The 17,558-nt window shown below is 44.7% G+C and overlaps 1 protein-coding gene across 2 annotated transcripts in view; it reads left to right on the plus strand.

Moving 5' to 3' along the window:
* Positions 1-17,558, plus strand: part of Cfap61 (cilia and flagella associated protein 61) — a 260,144-nt gene that overhangs the window by 98,477 nt on the left and 144,109 nt on the right. For both annotated transcript variants that reach the window (XM_021156892.2, XM_021156893.2), the window contains exons 16-17: positions 2,603-2,809; positions 5,564-5,698. In XM_021156892.2, coding sequence (XP_021012551.1) covers positions 2,603-2,809; positions 5,564-5,698 — 342 coding nt within the window. The remainder of the gene's footprint in view (positions 1-2,602; positions 2,810-5,563; positions 5,699-17,558) is intronic.

Below are 17,558 nucleotides of genomic sequence, written 5' to 3' on the forward strand. Positions count from 1 at the left end.
TTGTTTTGCTTCTGGAGAGGTGTTTTGGTTTGGTATTGGAGGGTTGCTTGCTGTTTGCTCGCCATGGAAATCCTGAGTACTTACTTTTTGCCTCTGGGGGAAGCATTCTTCTACCAATCGTTTCCTGCCTTCCATTTTCTTCAGTCTCTTAGGTGGGTTTGGGATCTTTTAAATCGATCCTTCAGTGCTTCTTGCTAGTACGAATGACAGGCAGGCCAACTGATCAGTGTACTTATTGCTCATCACCTGGAGCTATTTCCTTAACATTAGTTCTCTGAATCTCTGATTTAGTCTCTGACCAGGATTTTAAGGCTATCCAGGTCTTCATTGAAACCTATATCTCAGAGTCCCTAGATTTAACTTCCAAGTCTTCCCCTTGTTCACATACAGTTTGTTCTGTATATCCAATTACATTATCAGCAAGATTTCTCTTGGGAACCTGTGGTAGCATTATATTGAGTTTTAAAAATTCTCCCCTGTCCTCCTGATTACCCCTTCCTCACTGTAGCAAGCCGTGCATTTCTCTACTGTAGTTGTCACATTGCTGTCCTCACAAAGCTGTCTGTGTCATGAATGAAAGATTAAATAGCCATGTTGGGTGGCCAGTATGGCTGTAGTTCTCTACTTCCTCCCTGCACTGCTGGCAGGGCTGCCCCCTTGTCCTGTTAGGAGGTGAGCAGCCCTTCTTTGACTTCCTCTTGAATACTTGAATGTAGTAGCAGCAGGCAGGCAGGGACCCCAGTGTGGACCAAGGTGGTAAAGGTTTAACCAAGCCATCGTTTTTCTTTCAAGGTAACACTGCCTTACATTTGGCCTCTTTTCCACCCATTATTCTTTAGAAAATGTTGTCAGGTTTTAAGTCAAGGGATTTGGGAAGAGAATAAAATGATAGCTGTTATGAGCTTGCTGCAGTCTCTGCTCTTGAAACTGTGTTTTTCCACCCATGGGTTTACAGTAGAGTCTTGCAGGTCATATTTGTTAAAATTTAATTTTTCTGCCATCAAGAACAGTCACATTCACTTTGGATTATCCACCTCCCTTCTCTGCTCTCAATAGCATGTACCAGACAGAGACAAAGGAGGCCAGACTGCAGCAGTACACGGCATGCATGAGCCCTGACTCCACCATAGTGAGGGGAGACCAAAGCCCCCTGGAACAGGAGCAGTGTACCCAGGACTCCCCCCTGCATGTGAATACTCGTGAATCCCTTAATTTACCCCCTATTGCATAATGTCCTGCTTGGGCCCTTTCTTGGCAACCTTCTCATGTGCCAACAGGTCCAACTCTGAAATGGGACATTTCTACACTAGTAGGTGATCAGTAACACACCCAGGACACTAGTGAGTCTGTCTACTGACTGGCTCTTGAATAACCTGTGCCCAGTCACTTGTGCTGGCTCACTGGTGTTCCTGGTGCTCGGCAGTCTTCTGGGACTGCTCTGCTCTGCTGCACCTGACCAGGCACCCATGGTGACAGAAACCAAAGGCATAAGGAACAAATCCACTTAGCCATTGTCTTAGGGTTTTATTGCTGTGAAGAGACAACATGACAATGTCAACTCTTATAAAGGAAAACATTTCACTGGGGCTGGCTTACAGTTTCAGAGGTCTAGTCCATTATCATTACGGTGGGGAGCATGGTGGCACGCAGGCAGACGCGGTGCTGGAGAAGGAACTGAGAGTTCTACATCAGGATCAGCAGGCAACAGGAAATGAACTGGCTTGAGCTTTATGAGAAGAACTCAAAGCCCACCCCCTAGTCACAAAACCTCCTTCAACAAAAGCCACTCCCTATGGAGCTATGGAGGCCATCTTCTTTCAAGCCACCACAGCCATCTTCCACAGCTAGATCACCAGAACAAGCACATGCTGTGTGCTTTAAAAGAATTTGTAAGCCAAGAGTGGTGGTGTGCGTCTACCTGTAATTCCAGCAGCAGGAGGCTGACCTTGGATACGTGGTGAGTTCAAGGTGAACCTAAGCTACCTAGGAGACCCTATCTCAATAACCAAGGGCTGCGGAAATAGCTCGGGGGTAGAGGACTTGCCACACATGCTCAAGACTCTCACTTAGTTCAACCCCTAGAAAATAGAATTAAAGAGAAGATGATGAATAATGGAAGCGACAAACATATTTCTCACTATTGCTCTTGAGGCAATTTTTAAAAAGTGTGTGTGTGTGTGTGTGTGTGTGTGTGTGTGTGTGTGTGTTTACTTGCTTGTTGTCCTTGTGGGTGCATATGTATGTGCATGTGTGTGGAAGGACAGCCTCGGATGTTATTTCTTAGGAACAGTTCTCCTAGTTTTCTGAGAAAGGGTCTGCCATTGGCCTGCTATTTTCTGAGAAGCTAGGTAGGCTGGCTAGAGAGCTCTAGGAGTCCTCCTGTCTCCAGCTCCTCAGCCCTGTGACTGAAACACATGCTACCATTCCAGGCTTGTTTGTGTGGGATCTGGGGGAATCAACCCGGGTTCTTATGCTTTTGTGACAAGAACCTTGCCAAGTAAGCCATTCTTAGCCCCACCTTAAGTGACTTTAGAATAGCTGTTTATCTCAACACCCATGCATATAATTTGCTTAAAACATCCTTGCTCTGCCTCTCTTCTAGGATATAGAGTACATACGATCTCATTATAACATTGAGGACTTCATCTACTTCAGCCACCACCAGCAGGATGAACATGGGCGCTTGAACCATTTTGCCCTGAACCCCATTTTCCGACACTACACCAAGTTTTTCCTAAAGGAGATCCTCCGCTTAGGCTATAAGTCATGTCTCTACTATCCTGTGTACTCACAGACCCGGGAAGGCAAGGTGAGAGGCTGGCACATGGACGTTCATGGTGGCATCCTTTGTGAACTGCATCTTATTTGTTCTGATGACTTGCTGTAGTGTGCACCCAAGTCTCCACTGGCCATATTCAACTAGGCCATTTGCTTCACTGTGGTGAACGGCCAAGAGGTTTCTGGTTTCTGAAATGACCAGAAACAATGTAATTAGATGAATTTGCTGGTTTTTTTTTTCCATATTGACAAAATGGCAACTGAAAACTGAAGGAAAAAAATCACTGTAAGACACAGGAACAGCACATCGTTTCTCACAGTGCAGAGCCAAAATGATCCCATCATGTCCCTTGAAACAAAGTAGCCCCTAGAAATGAGTAGAGTTCCATCCTATAAAACTGGTGTGCTGTACACCGCATCCCAAATAAAATGTATGACCATTTCCATAAAAAGAATGGATGGAAGGTGGAGATGCACAGCTCTGATGGAACTCTGCCATAGGGAACACCTACATAGTCCACCTTATACTTGGTATGCTTCCGTAGAGTGATGCGGTCATAGATACCCAGTGTGCCCCAGATGTTCATCTCAGCTCCACATCCTCCTCTACCCTGCTTTTGAGGGTGCATTTGCCATGCAGGCTGTGGGTCCTCCTTTTCTTTCACACGCTGTATCCTCAGGAGCCACTGATGCATGTAGGGAGACACCTTCACCTACTGTCTCCTGATTGTTCCCAAGTAAGTCTATTCAAGCCAGGTTCCTGGGGGGGGGGAGGGGTCTGAAAGCTCGTCCCACGGTCAATGACATTGGTCCTCTTGGTCTGTCCTCTACCAGGCTGAGTAGACGTTGTCCCTTCAGGTTCTGGTCATGGCCTCCAGCCTTCCTATGATCTGCTGAGATCCCTTGACACTGTCAGGTTTTCTTGATGTCCATGAGGGCCTAAGTGGAATTTTTCAGGTGCGCTTACATATCAAAGTATTTCTTAGTGCATTGGCACCCACCCCTGTAATGACTGTGCCTGGGTATCATCCTGGAGGGATGCCTGTGGGAAAGAAGGAAGGGCAGTGTGGAAATTGTACGGGCAAACCATGGACCCAAACAATTTCCTTCACTTTATACTTGACTGCATAGCAACTGTGTGACCTTCCAGGTGTGATATTAAATTCTTAGTTTCTATTTACCATGCTGCCGGTATATGCCCGGTTGGAACAAAGTCCATTTGCATCTGTAGTAAAGACATTTTGGACATTGCACCTGTGTCTCCTTACCAAACTGCTGTAAGGCACCGGAAACACATTTGGAAACATGTCTCCTTAGTCACACTGCTGGTTGATTTACTCATGCTCATTGTAAAACAAGAGTAAGAAGCTGTCCCAAGTTATTTGAGTCAGAATTCCCAAATTCTGCTCCAAGTCCTCTAGCAATAAAATTGATCTGCCTGTATCTCACTGTAGTGTGGGCCTCTCCTAATCTGGTGAGAGGACCTGCATCAGGACATAGACCAGAAGTTCTCAGCTTGTGACTCCCCCTGGGGCTCAAATATCAGATACCCTGCATATACATATTTACATTTATGAGTCATAACAGTAGCAAAATTACAGTTATAAAGTAGCAATGAGATAACTTTATGGTTGGGGGTCTCCACAACACGAGGAACTGTATTAAAGGGTCACTGCATTAGGAAGGCTGAAAAGCACCGGCATAGACAATCACAGATATAATATATATTATATATACATACACACACAGCACCCTAGGCAGGGTTTCCTGGGCACTGCTGCTCAGTAACATGTGAAGTCAGGGTTATGAGGTGCAGTGGTTAAAGATTCTAGAAAGCATTTCTAGAAGCTCGTAAAATATGTCTGTGGCTACTTATAAAACAGTACATGAATCGTCTGCAAAGCATTATATTTATTAAAATACAGCTAATGTTCTGCTAGACTTCTTTGCTCTCTGACTCTAATTCAACAAATAGATACATCATTGCCAGTTTGGCTTTTCACAGTTTTACCCTTGAGGCTGAAATGATTTCTTGGCCCTGAGGTATTATTATTATTATTATTATTATTATTATTATTATTTCCAAGATTTCATAAATGTCAGCCACCATTCTCTGTCAAGTTTTAAAAACTAGATTAAATGACTGCTTAAAGCATTATTATACAAATTATTTATCATCTATTTCAACAAGCATAAATCCAGTTCACGGTTCAGTCGTTCTACAAATCAAAATCATTCGCCCCTCCTCTCCTGTTCCCCACATCCCAGTTCTTTCACGAGATCCTCATTTTATTTAAAAAAAAAAAAAAAAACCCAAGTAAAGTTACTGGAGTGCTTTCACATCTGGGCGAGGTTGCCCCCTGGATGGCATTTTCATCTCTGTGTGTCAAAGCATCTTGTGCCAAACACACAAAGGTTAACAGGACTCAGATAACACAGCTTAATGGGGTCAAATCAAGCTGATTCATGATCACTGTGGAGAGGAATAGTCTCCTGGGGGAAATACTTGTACTGAAAAATCCCATAAACCAAACCACTTGTTTATCTGTCATTCCCACAGAGATAGTAATGTAATTACCCTCATAATTATCTTCATTAGTGTGAGGCATTATCTGCAATTCATTCCTCTGCTCGAAGAGTATGTTTGTTTATTTGCTGATTTTTTTTCCCCTCCCCTCTCTGACTTGGCCGAGTTAAGAGTTTTGTATTTGTCGAGCAGCACGAAGACATCTGCGCTGTGCCTCTGACATTCTCTCCCCTAAAATAGAGATGGTTGTCTTTTCAGCTCCAGAGCTCTTACTCCCACTCCCTGACATCTGCCCTTCATTACTTGGTTCCCGTGCGACCACGACGACAGATTGTCTATCCTCTGGAAAAGCTTGGCATAAACGCTCCATCAAAGGAGGTCTCCAAGGATCAGGTGGGTAGCAGGGCGGCAGGCAGGGAGGCACGGTGCCAGCTCCCGCGGGCTTGGCAGATGGGGTGGCAGCCCTGTCTTCACCAAGCAGGCTGCTTCTTAATTACAGGGAACCTGGCGCTCATACCCTTACAGGCGGCGCTCTGCAAGGGCTCCCTGCAGCCTTGCCCTCAAGTGCTTATTTCATAGAAAGCCTAAAACAGTAGCCTTATCCTCCTTCAGAGGATACAGCAGGGGCACCTTGTGTGTTGTTGCTGGTCCCTGGACAAATTTGTGGCCTAGAGCCACGCGCACCCCAGCATATTTTTATCTTCCTTCCCCATCCTCCGAAGAAGAATCCTTTCAATTGATCGTTCGCTTTTAAGTCAGTCAGTGGTCTTTTGGTTGTTAGGACAAAGTTGACAGAGAAATGCCGTGTTGGAGATGTTGGGTCTTAAGCTGGTTTTGTTTGTTTGTTTTAAACATGCACACGTAAAAGTGGGAAGTCAAAATGAGCCTTGTTCACCTACCTCGAGGTAGAAAATAATCCTGGGACGCCATTGAGACCAGACAAGAAAAGGGTTGGAATCTGAGTGTAAATGTTTGTGAATGTGAAAGGCAAAGCCATGCTTTGATTGTAATTTAAATGGACAACATAACTGTGTGAACTTGACCAACAGGTAGGCTTCCAATGTTCTGGGTACTTTGAGTTGAAGTTATTATAAAAACAAAATATCTTAGTGGCTAAGATTTGCTCTTCCTGAAAGATAAAAGAGGAACATGAACGTGTGAGCGTTTAAAACATTGAGCTGAGGAGTTGCCCCTCAGAGATGAGGGGCCGCCTCAGCCTTGGCACAGAGGGAGGGTGCAGAAACCATGCTCCCAGCTCAGCCTTACAGGGGCAGGGATGGAGCAGACCCAGCCAAGAGGCCTCCTCTTCAAGTCTGGCCTGATCCTTATATTGGTAAAATAACAAAATTTATACTTATCTCCTAACAATTACAAATTGTTGCTCATTGAAAATGAACAGCAAGTTGTTTGTTTTAACTTTTTTATTATCAAAAGTGACAAGCAGATTCAATTATATAGAAGATAGTTTCCTACCCACCTCCCCAGCCCCCCACGAGTGAGAGACCTTTCCCTTATAGTTTTTTTTTAAATGTTCAATCTTTCCTAGTTTTAACAACATTAATTTCTAGAAAAAAATGAGATTTAAAAAGCATAGACAGACAAAATTCAAGTTCAGTTATGCTACTGTTAGATTTTGCGGACATAGAGTCAGTCTTTCCAGTTGCTTCAGAAGCGTCCATGTGCTTAAGTCTTCATAGATCAATTTAGTTTACACATGGCTTCTTATTCCAAACCTCCCCTGGAGGACCACCAAAATCCCCATCTACTCAGCACCTGGAAGCAATGATGTATTCTTGGACAATTTGGGTCCTATGGGTCAGAGGGGAGGAGCCTCAGGAGGCAGAGGGCGTGGTCTCACCACAGGATGCTTTGCGGCTTGTGAATCAGATCCAGGAAAGGCAAGAGATCCTGACCCTTCTTCTGAAATGCCTTCACATAGACAGGGCTCAGTAAAGGGAAGGTCTTTTGCATAGTGGGGCTCCTGTGACTTCAGTCAGCACTCTCACGGAATGAGTGGGAGTGTTGGAGCTACAGGGGAGGCATTCAGAGTTGTTGCTTGTAACAGGAACACGTTGTTTCAAGCATGCAAGACACCCTGGTCCGTCCTCTGCCCGTAACTTCTGGAACTGGGCCACCCTGAGATGAACTGGAGCTCCAGGTGGAAAGAAAGCCAGAGAAAACATTTCATTTCATTAAAAAGTGATCCTTGCATTACTTCCCAGGTTGGCGGGATTTGAAATCACTGCTTACGTGTAATAACCCTTTCCTGCCCATGTCAGGATGCGTGACTCCTTCTTTGTTTAGAGTCCTGGCCCATGTACAGGCACAATGGAGACAGAGAGTTTAAACCTGGGGGATAGGAAGGAAAGCCCTCATTGGGCTGTTGAGAAAAACAATGGTGTGGGTGTTTGCTTGCTACCTAATGCTGGGGTGTTTATGGTGCTGGGGAATTGCAACTGGTTAAGAATGCTTCTATCATTGCTGACCACATCAAATCTTGACGTGTGGCTTTAGTAAGATTAAGATTTAGCAAGGGATTGGGAAAGTAGGTCAGTGGCATTTAGCCTATACAGTGCCTGCAGTTAGACCATCGGCTTTGCATAAAACAAAGAGGTGTGCAGGTTTCAAGACCAATGGATAATGTCTGGAATAGGGACACAGTCTGGTGGAAGAGCACTTGTGGGAAAGGTTTCTGTTTGATGCCACAAACAAACCACACAGCAGCCACACACTACACTGGAGTAATAATGTTGAAAACGGAAAGGAAAGGATCAGTAACATTGTAACTGACCCCTCACAGAGTGGACCTAGATACTCAAAACAAGGCGCTGATTTATGTGGAAGGCTTTTTTTCTCTCTCTCTTTTAAAAACATTTTAGATGTGTTTAACACTTTAAACAATTGCCTGAGATAAGTTGAGCGTAATAGGATTTTGATTGTTCGGGGAGGAATTTCAATGTATTCCTAGCACCCCTGTGTTCAAGAAGAGCGGACAGAACTCCCGTGGCTGAAGCACGCAGGGCTGATAAGCACCATTTCTCACAGTTCCCAGGTCGCTGCAAGCCTCACATCCCTTGGCCATGTGCATCAGCTTCCACGCATTACTGGTGTCTTTTCTCTCCAGTCACTTGCTTTTCATGCCTTTTATCCTGCTTAGAGCATCTCTGAGTAGCTGTCGGCCCCTCGCTTTCACCTAGGAAGCCAATCTTCAAGGGGACAGATCACCCCAGGCATGAGTAATGGGATAGAATGCCTTTCATCTCCGTGGGTTGCCAATTTGAACCTGGCACAAGACAGCGGTGATTCGGATTCATCACTGTGTGGGAAGGCAGTGTGCGCTCTCCCTCTCCACCGAGTCTACCCTTCCCCACCCTGAGGCCATAGAGCTTCTGCCTTATTTGGGTATGCACCTTCCCAGTGGCTTCTATTAATAGACAGCTCACTCCAGAGCAGATCATAGGAAAGCACCTTAATGCCTTCATCTTCATCACACCTAGAAGTTGGCCCCCAAGAGTCACAATAATATCTCTATAGTTGACCATTAGGAACTCATGGATAAGAGAGAAGGCTTTTCCTGGTCAAGGCCATAATCCACACAATAGGCTTGGAAGATTCTCATCCAGTTTGAATGAGCCATCTTGGCATGTGCATTTATGTTCTGAGCTATTGTCACAAACTTTCATTTAGATGGGTTGCCATAGCTTACCATAGCACTGTAATCCTGAGAAATACTCCAAATTTGCCTGAGTTCGTTGTGCAGACAAACCAATTAAAGATTGGGCAAGTTGCCTTTCTCCTACTTTGGAGGACTGTGGAGAAGGCATTTTTTTTCTTTCCTGTCTGTATCGTAGAGGGATTTCGAGTTGACTTTGTTACTGTCACTGCTCTTGGGAAAGCTGCCAGTATATTTAACAATATATCAAATTTTCTTTTTGTTTTTTGTTTTTTGAGATAGGGTTTCTCTGTGTAGCCCTGGCTGTCCTGGAACTCACTTTGTAGACCAGGCTGGTCTCAAACTCAGAAATCTGCCTGCCTCTGCCTCCCAAGTGCTGGGATTAAAGGTGTGTACCACCACCGCCCGACAATATATCAATTTTTTGTTTAACTGATTCCTTTCATGTATTTGGGTGCTTTGCCTTCATGTGTGTCTGTGTACCATATGCTTGCAGTACCTTCCGAGGCCAGAAGAGAGTGCTGAATCCCTTGGGGCTGGACTTAGAAACAGTTGGGAGCCTACATGTGGGGGGACTGGGGGAATGAACCCAGGTCCTCTGTAAAGCCATCTGCCCAGCCCCTTACTTACAGAATTAATGGCGGTGGATGAGGGAGGGGAAGAATAGTAGGAGCTGGGACTCGCTACGATTGGACCTGTGTCTGTAGAGTTCCTGGAGTGTCTGCGCTTCCTGAGCTTCCTCTTGTGCCGGTTAACAATTATTTATAATGCTAAACTCCAGAAATTCGCCTTGGAATTCACTATGTGTATCATTCACAAGAGCTCTTATGGTCTATTCTAATTATAGTCTTTGTCCTGATTTAGAGTGGTCACAGAATGAAGGTATGCTCTCATCCCCATCTGAGAAATCATGCTTTCAGAGCGTTCAGCTCCGATGTTATTATTATTATTATTATTTTTCCTTCTGGTTGTAATGGCAGTCTGCTGAAATCTGAACTAACTTCTTTAGATGCCTCCATTTCTCTGTGTTTGTTTTCTCCACATCTCCTTTTGTCCTTGTACAAGAAAACAGCAGTGTATCTAACCCCCACCCCCAGAGCTAAGTGTTGGCCCACCCTTTCCTGGTACGTGATCTCAGGAAGATGTCGCTGGCTGGCATTCAGTTACCCTTTGAATTGCCCCTTTTTATCTGGGCTGCTCTTCCCCAGTCCAGCTATAATTACCATCTGATGGACAGTTACTGGATCCTGTTGCACTTGGGCATCTGCTGCCTTGGGAAATTGCATTATTCTCCCAGCACCTGCTAGGTTTTCCCCAGAGTGACTGTTTCCCAGTCCCTTCCTTAAACGTGGTAACTTTCACTGGCAGTAGTCAGACTTCCCTTAGTCATAGTAGTGGTTGAAGTATGTAGTATTTTTTTTAAACAATCAAACAAAGAAACCAACCAACCAACCACCCAGCCAACCAGCCAACCAAAATCCACAGTTTTTTATTATCTCCTGAGGAGATGATTCTAAAATTGTAAACCTGTGGTTTTCAGCACCATCTATGCATTGATCCTTATTAATATCACCACAGTGAAGTTTCCTGGACATGAAACGAACCTACTTTCAGTCACTACAGGGGTCTAGTTGGCTTTTCCAGCCCTGTTCTCAGCCTCTTCCTACACGTTCATGCTACTCGTGGGAAATACATTTCCTTAGAATGGCGGGGAACCCTTTCCTCTGTGAATTGTAGAGAAATTTGTGTAAATTCCTTCATGGGTTCTTTTTTTCTCAAATAATATACCTTCTGTGTCATTTTCCCCAATGCTCTGACACTCCTTACTTAAATATAACATGCTGTGTGTATGCAGGGATCAGAATGGCTTTTAGATCTGAGGTTTGTCCTCATGACTCTCACAAGTCTTTTCCCTCAGACAGTGATGCTGGGCATCCCTCCTGTGGTTACTGTTTGCTGAGATCTGGTTGGCAGTTTCCTGTGAACCCATCTTATGTAACTGTCACACCAGCACTTACTGTTGTGACCATCTTCCTCATAGAGGGGTGTGTGTGTGTGTCAGGTGGGAGTGACTTGTTCAAAGGCTGGTTTATTGACAGATCTTCCCACCAGGCAGCTAATTGCCTAAACTCACTCTTAGCCATGACTTCCAGAGTTTATTAACTAACGTGTAAATCCGACGCCACAGCCATTCTAGGAAACTAGCAAACAGAAAGTAGACAGCTTGGCACTAAACTTTTTTAATCCCTCACATCTTTAACACCAGCCACTTAATCAAAAACGTGACCCACAGACTTGCCAGGACCCCCCACCCCCAACTCTAGCCGGTTTCTGATCTTAGTGTCAATCCCGTACCGGCCTGACTCTGGCTGAGGGGGCTGCAGAGAAGCAGACATCTGGGCCAGGCTGGTGTGCTAGGCCTGTTTTGAGACATCAATGATGGAGGGTGTCTATAATTCTCTCTGTGTTGTATCAGCATGCTGTTACAAGCCTTTCAGAATTGTGGTGGCAGCTGCTATGGAAAGAGGAAAAATATGATCCCATATGGTGGTTATATTACAAACTTCTCAAGATTCAGCTCTATATTGAATGGAGCTCAGCAGTGTTCTTAGCCTATCACAGGAGTGCCTGATGGTTTACTTGAGGAGCTAGTGGCACAACTGACAAATGCTGGGTGGTATTTATGAGTTAGGCCGTGAGAGGATGGCAAAAGGATGAGAATAAGTTGTGAAATTGATTTTCAGTATCTCAGGAGCATTACCAACTAGCATCATATCTCATCAGTGGTTCAGGACAGTCACCCTTCGACAAAACTTTAGTGTGATATAAATAAAAGGTAAGTTCAAGAAATAGAATGTAGATCTACACACACACACACACACACACACACACACACACACACACACACGTATGTACGTAAGTACGTATGTACGTCTTGGTTACTTTTCCATTGCACGTCTGTCATGAAGGGGAAGTCATAGCCAGAGGAGCTGCAGGCAGCTGGCTACATTGCAGATTCAACCAAGAAGCAATTGTAATGAGCACCTGTGTTCATCTCGCTTTTCCTTTTTTATTTAGTCCAGAATCTCAGCCAAGGAAATGGTACCACTCAGAGTGGGGAGGTCTTCCTACCTCAGTTAACCTAATCCAAAAAGTCCCCACAGGCATGTCCAGAGGCCCATCTCCCAGGTGATAACTGAGATCAGTCACTGAAATGCCTTACAAGCCACAGTTTAGCACATTCATGGAATTACGAACCATCACCACTGCCTAAATTTTTAGTATTTTCTCTCTTATCCTTGCTTCCTACTTGGAATCTCTGTCAACCACCTACTTTTGGTCCCTCGAACTCACCCGTTTGGGACATTTCATACGACACGTGATACTTTGTGAACAGCTTCTGTCACTCATGAGTGCACCCATGCGCTAGCACGTGTCTGTACTTTAGTCCTCTTTACTGCTAAATATTATATTGTATGGATAATGTCATATTCTGTTTTTATTCAGCTGTTGAAAATTTGAATTGTGTCCACTTTTGGTAAATAACTATGCTATGAAAATTCACATACTTTGTGTGTGTGTGTGTGTATGTGTGCGCGCGCGCATGTCTATCTGTTCATTTCACTGTATAGCTTGGAAGTGGAATTGCTGGGTCTTCCCAGCGACTGCTCCATTTTGCAATCTCTCATTTTTAGATTAGATCTAGTATTCTGTCCACTAAATAGTAAAATGCTGTTCCTCTTAAGGACAGGGATATGGAGTATACCTGACATTTTTTCTGATGCTCTGAGAAAGCTTCATTCATATACGGGAGACTGTGCTGCTCATGAACTTTCAGTTACTGGTTTTTTTAAAGCAGAAATGTTGTTAAAATCCAGTTTCTCCTGCTTGTACCTGATCTATTCACCCAGACACGGGCTTCCTTTGATCCTGAAGCAGCATTTAGGGGAGACTGGGCTGCAGATATCCATATGAACCCAAGAGGGAGGCAGAGAGGGCATCCATATGATGCTTTCATGCCAGAGCTGGTCTTTGTGTCCCAGTGGCTTCTTTAGAGTTTGCTCTTGGGGAGGTAAAGATTGTCAGTGCCCACTGCTGGCTTGGCTTTGGGTATCTTAAAATACAAGGTGCAGTAAAATGGCAAAGGGGGTGGTTAGAGCTACAGATACCAACTGGAGAAGGTATAGCTTCCTTCTTTATTAAAAAGAAAATACCATGACAAAAAACTCAGTACAGGTTTCTGGGAAGAAGAAATAGACAAAACCAGCCCCAGCTCCCCACTGTCTCTAATTGGCCACTCTGTGTAAATACTGTGGTGTTGAGGGGCCGAGGACATGGTACAGTCAAGTGCATGCATGCAAGCATGAGGATCTAAGTTCAACCTTCTGAGCTCATACAAAAGCCAGGTATGATGGTGTGCGCTTGTATCTGAGTTTTAGGGAGACAGATCTCTGGGGGCTGTCTGGCCAGGCAGGGAGTCTAGCTTAATCCTTGAGTTCCAGGTTCCAGTGGGGAAAAAAGTCCTTGTTAAAAAACAAACAAACAAACAAACAAAATGAGGTGAGTGTGCCAGAGAGATGACACCTGAGGGTGACACCTGGCTTTTATGTGCACGTGTGCTCATCCTCCCCCACCACACGCCTTCTCAAGCACACACAAATCCATTCACCACCACTGATGAGCGAGCATCGTGTGAGTGAGCATGTGCGCATGCGTACGCGCCCCAGTTGACTGTGGGTTTCAGGGCGCTTTGAGACACGCCTTTCCCTCAATCTGTTGTGGCTGTCTTCCTGTATCACCTAGCTGTTTGGCACAGCCAAGCAGTCCTCCACTGGTGGGAGCCGCCCCTGCCCCTGATGAAGGAACACGGTCTTCTCCATCGGACCCCTCGTGTCCTGCTTTTATCAGATTATCTGACCCTCACACGAGTTTGAGCAAGAAACCTTGAGGTGAGGTGAGGTGTTTGGGGAATGAAGTGAGCATGGATTCCTCAGGACTTGTGGGAAGTGTCCCAGAGCTGCTTGATCTTGTTTCCTGTTGAGTGCGAGCATGTTCTCTGTGTCTGAACCCAGACACAAAGTGGGCAAGCCCGTGACTTTTCTGGTCAATTTTAGCTTATTAAAGCTCTGTGGGCCACTTCAATTCACAACACATGATTATAATTCGATAAACCCCCTCTAATTTTGTCTTATGTAATGTCAAAAACTTGATTTCTATGCAAAGGTCAGCCAGCCTCCCTGCCCTGCTGCTGAAGCCAGAGACCAGGAGGCTCCTCTTTCGCCAGGCCTCTCCCCACTCCTGCTTTAACTTTTAGCTGGCAGTTTTATTATTATCATTATTTTAAGCCCCGTCAGTTTCTTTCTCTTTAGGAATTTAGAACTACTTCTTACTCTTCTGAAAATGGGTGGGGCTGGGAGAGGACAGCCCACTGCGTGGGTTGGACTCCCCTCCCTGTGGTGTGTTAGTGAGTTTCTTCAGAAACCCCACCCCCACCCCAGTGCTGAGGCCAGCACACCTGTATTCCCAGGCACTGGCACCGAAGCTATCTCTGCTCCTTGAGGTGGTCCTACAAGGAAGGACCTTAATCAAGCCTCATCCTCTGGGGACTGGCATCTTTCACCAGTACAGGATAAAGACTGGCCTGTCATGTCTAACCAATGGATAATTTCACTACAGGGTCCTGAGGTGAAGCTCTGGAAGACTTTCTGTAATTTGAGGCTAAAGGTAGGGCCATTCCATCTTTTCTCTGCAAGATGGTGTCTGGGGTCTCCAGACATAGAAGAAGCCCATATATACTATTGGAACTCTCCAGAAATCCAGGAAGATCTTTTTAAATATTCCTCCTCTGACATTTTTTGAAAAGGATTTTTAAAATGTATGTTAAGTATATGTCACATGTGTGCACATTTCGACAGAGGCTAGAGGGAGGCCCTGGCATCTCTGAACCTGGGTTTATAGGCATGTGAGAGACATCTGATGAAGGTGCTGGGGTCTTAAGCCTCTGGGAGAATAGCAAGTGTTCTTACCTGCTCAGGTACATCTCTAGCACCAGTTCTTCGACATTATTAGGCTGAGTGAGAGCTTTAAATGCATTTGGTCCACATCTTAGATCCCTCTTTTTTTTTTTCTGTTGTTGTTGTTTGTTTGTTGTTTTGATTTGATTTTTTAAAAAATGGGAACAGTATATCTATAGCTAAAGCTGGCCTGGATCTCACTGTATAACCCAGGCTGGACTCATCAGACTCATGGCAATCCTCCTGCCTCAGCTTCTTTACCTCCTTCCTAGTGTTGTAACCACTGCATGTCCTGTCACTCCAGGTGAGTGATGGGACCCAGAGCCTCATACATCAGCCTCATATACTCTCACTGAGCTACCCTTCCATCCCTAACTGTGATAGGAGGTGGGGGGGGGTGGTCTGGGGAGTGAGGTATTGGCCTCAAGCTTCAGTGGTCTCCTTTGACATCTCTGAGATGCTATACTGACACAGGGCCTATGGCTTAGCATTGCACCCAGTTCTCTTATATTGGCCACTTAAGCTTTTAATCTATCTCTCTCTACATATTTTTATCAACAATGCTACTATGTTCAAACACATTTGAGAGGATTTCTTTTGAATAAATTGTGGCAAATAGATTAAAGATGAAACTACTGTCTCTTAAATGAAAAAAATCATTTTGTGATTAAAAATGAAAACTTGTAATCCCTGACTTTGAAGGCTTTTTCCCTTACTGATACGATGCTGTATCTAAGGAAACCATCACTGTACAGAGAATACGCTCATTCATTGTCAAACAGATTTTTCAAGGCAGGTGTGCATCATGGGAAGTCTTCTGTTTTTCCTGTTTTCCTCTAACTCAGTGGTTCTCAATCTTCCTAGTGCTGGGACCGTTTAATAAAGTTCCTCATATTGTGGTGACCCCACAACCATAAAATTACTTTTGTTGCTATTTAATAACTGAAATTTTGCTATTCTTGTGAATTGTAATGCCAATAGTTTCGAAGATACAGGTTTACCAAAGGAGTCTCTACCCACAGGTTGAAAACTGCTGAATAGCCCACAAGGGCTAACCCACTTTGAATCAAGTGATTTTATGTTCATAGACACATCTACTAGTATAAAGTATAATTCATCTCTGTAGTGAGAATTTTGGTTTCTTTAAAAAGCACAGAAATATTATGGGAATAGGTTTCCATTTTAATCCCAGGTATGGGATGTGGGGCTGCTTCAGATTGTCCAAGCAGCTGACTATGATTTGCCTCCTGCAGGGATACAATTTTGGCACTGGCAGATAGTTTCTGCAATTGTGTGACGTTTGGAATTCTGGGGACTTTTCACAGGGCAGATAAATGCTAGGGCCCCCAAGAGGCGGGGTGGATTGTTGGTTGTTGTCGGTCACGGTTTGTTCAATAGTCAAGCTCAAAGAAGAAACAAGAAGAAAAAAAAAATAGATATCCTGAGAGCAAAGATCAAACTTGCCCCAAGGAGCTCGATGCCTCTCATCAGCAGGAAGTAGTCTATTGATGACATCACCCCCTTTCTCCTCCATCCTTTTTTCTCTCCTGTCTAGTGTTGGGGGCTTGAAAGGATGGGAAAACGGTGGCGAAGGATGGAAGAAAGAAGAACCCACAAAGTAGCCAAAGATGAGTTACGCATGTTACTTCTAGGTTTTCATGGAAATTTTGCAGTAAATTCTACTTGAAAAGATGGATATGATTTCTTAGAAAGCATGGAGGGGCAGGAAAGACACCTCAAAAGCTGTCTACAGCTTAGTGGTCTCCATGAAAGCAGCTGAGTTCACATATTAACATGACTGACATGCTTATCGAATCTGGAGGGAAAATGGGACTTGAGTTTATCACAGAGACACAGATGAAACCTTCAGTGTCCATGCCTCAGGCTGCCACACCACTCTCCAGAGTCCAAGCTCTCAGCACGACCTTAGTCATGCCTCGGGACCATAGTTTCCTCAAGATCATGGATGCCATGATTGTTACAGGAAGAGGAAAGCAAGAGTGATCACGTGAAACAGATGTGGGGGAACAGAATAAACACAGCGAGGAAAGAGCTTGGGAGCCATAAAGGATTTTTATTGCCACTGTTGGACTGCGACTTGGCCACAGCACTGGCAGACATGAGCCACCCAGCCCAGTGAAACTTGGGGTAATAAACTTAAAGCACACACTGTGCCATTGCTCCTACTTCCTGGGCTGCTTGATCCCTGCTCCCTTTTTGTGTAATTTAGTGCATTAACATTATCACCACGGGGGCCATTGTGTGTTTAGCCAGAAGGAGCTGCTTCCCAGAAGCATGCAGCTTGCAGCACCCCCTGGTCACCCTAGCCAAGCGCACCCTCACTTCTCTCACTATTTACTGATCCCCAGGCTGGTGTTTTCATGGAGTCTCACATGCACATACACCTCTGCTAACCCATCAATTTAAAAGAGACTACATCCTTGGTACTAAGCTAGGGGTGGGAGCTTGAGGGACAGATGCAGTTCTTCCCACTGACCCCTCACACAGATATATTTCCAAACACCACATAAATTCAACATCAATGATTTGGACTTTTCCTTCCTGA

Source organism: Mus caroli, chromosome 2, assembly GCF_900094665.2.
Source record: "Mus caroli chromosome 2, CAROLI_EIJ_v1.1, whole genome shotgun sequence".
Taxonomy (NCBI): domain Eukaryota; kingdom Metazoa; phylum Chordata; class Mammalia; order Rodentia; family Muridae; genus Mus; species Mus caroli.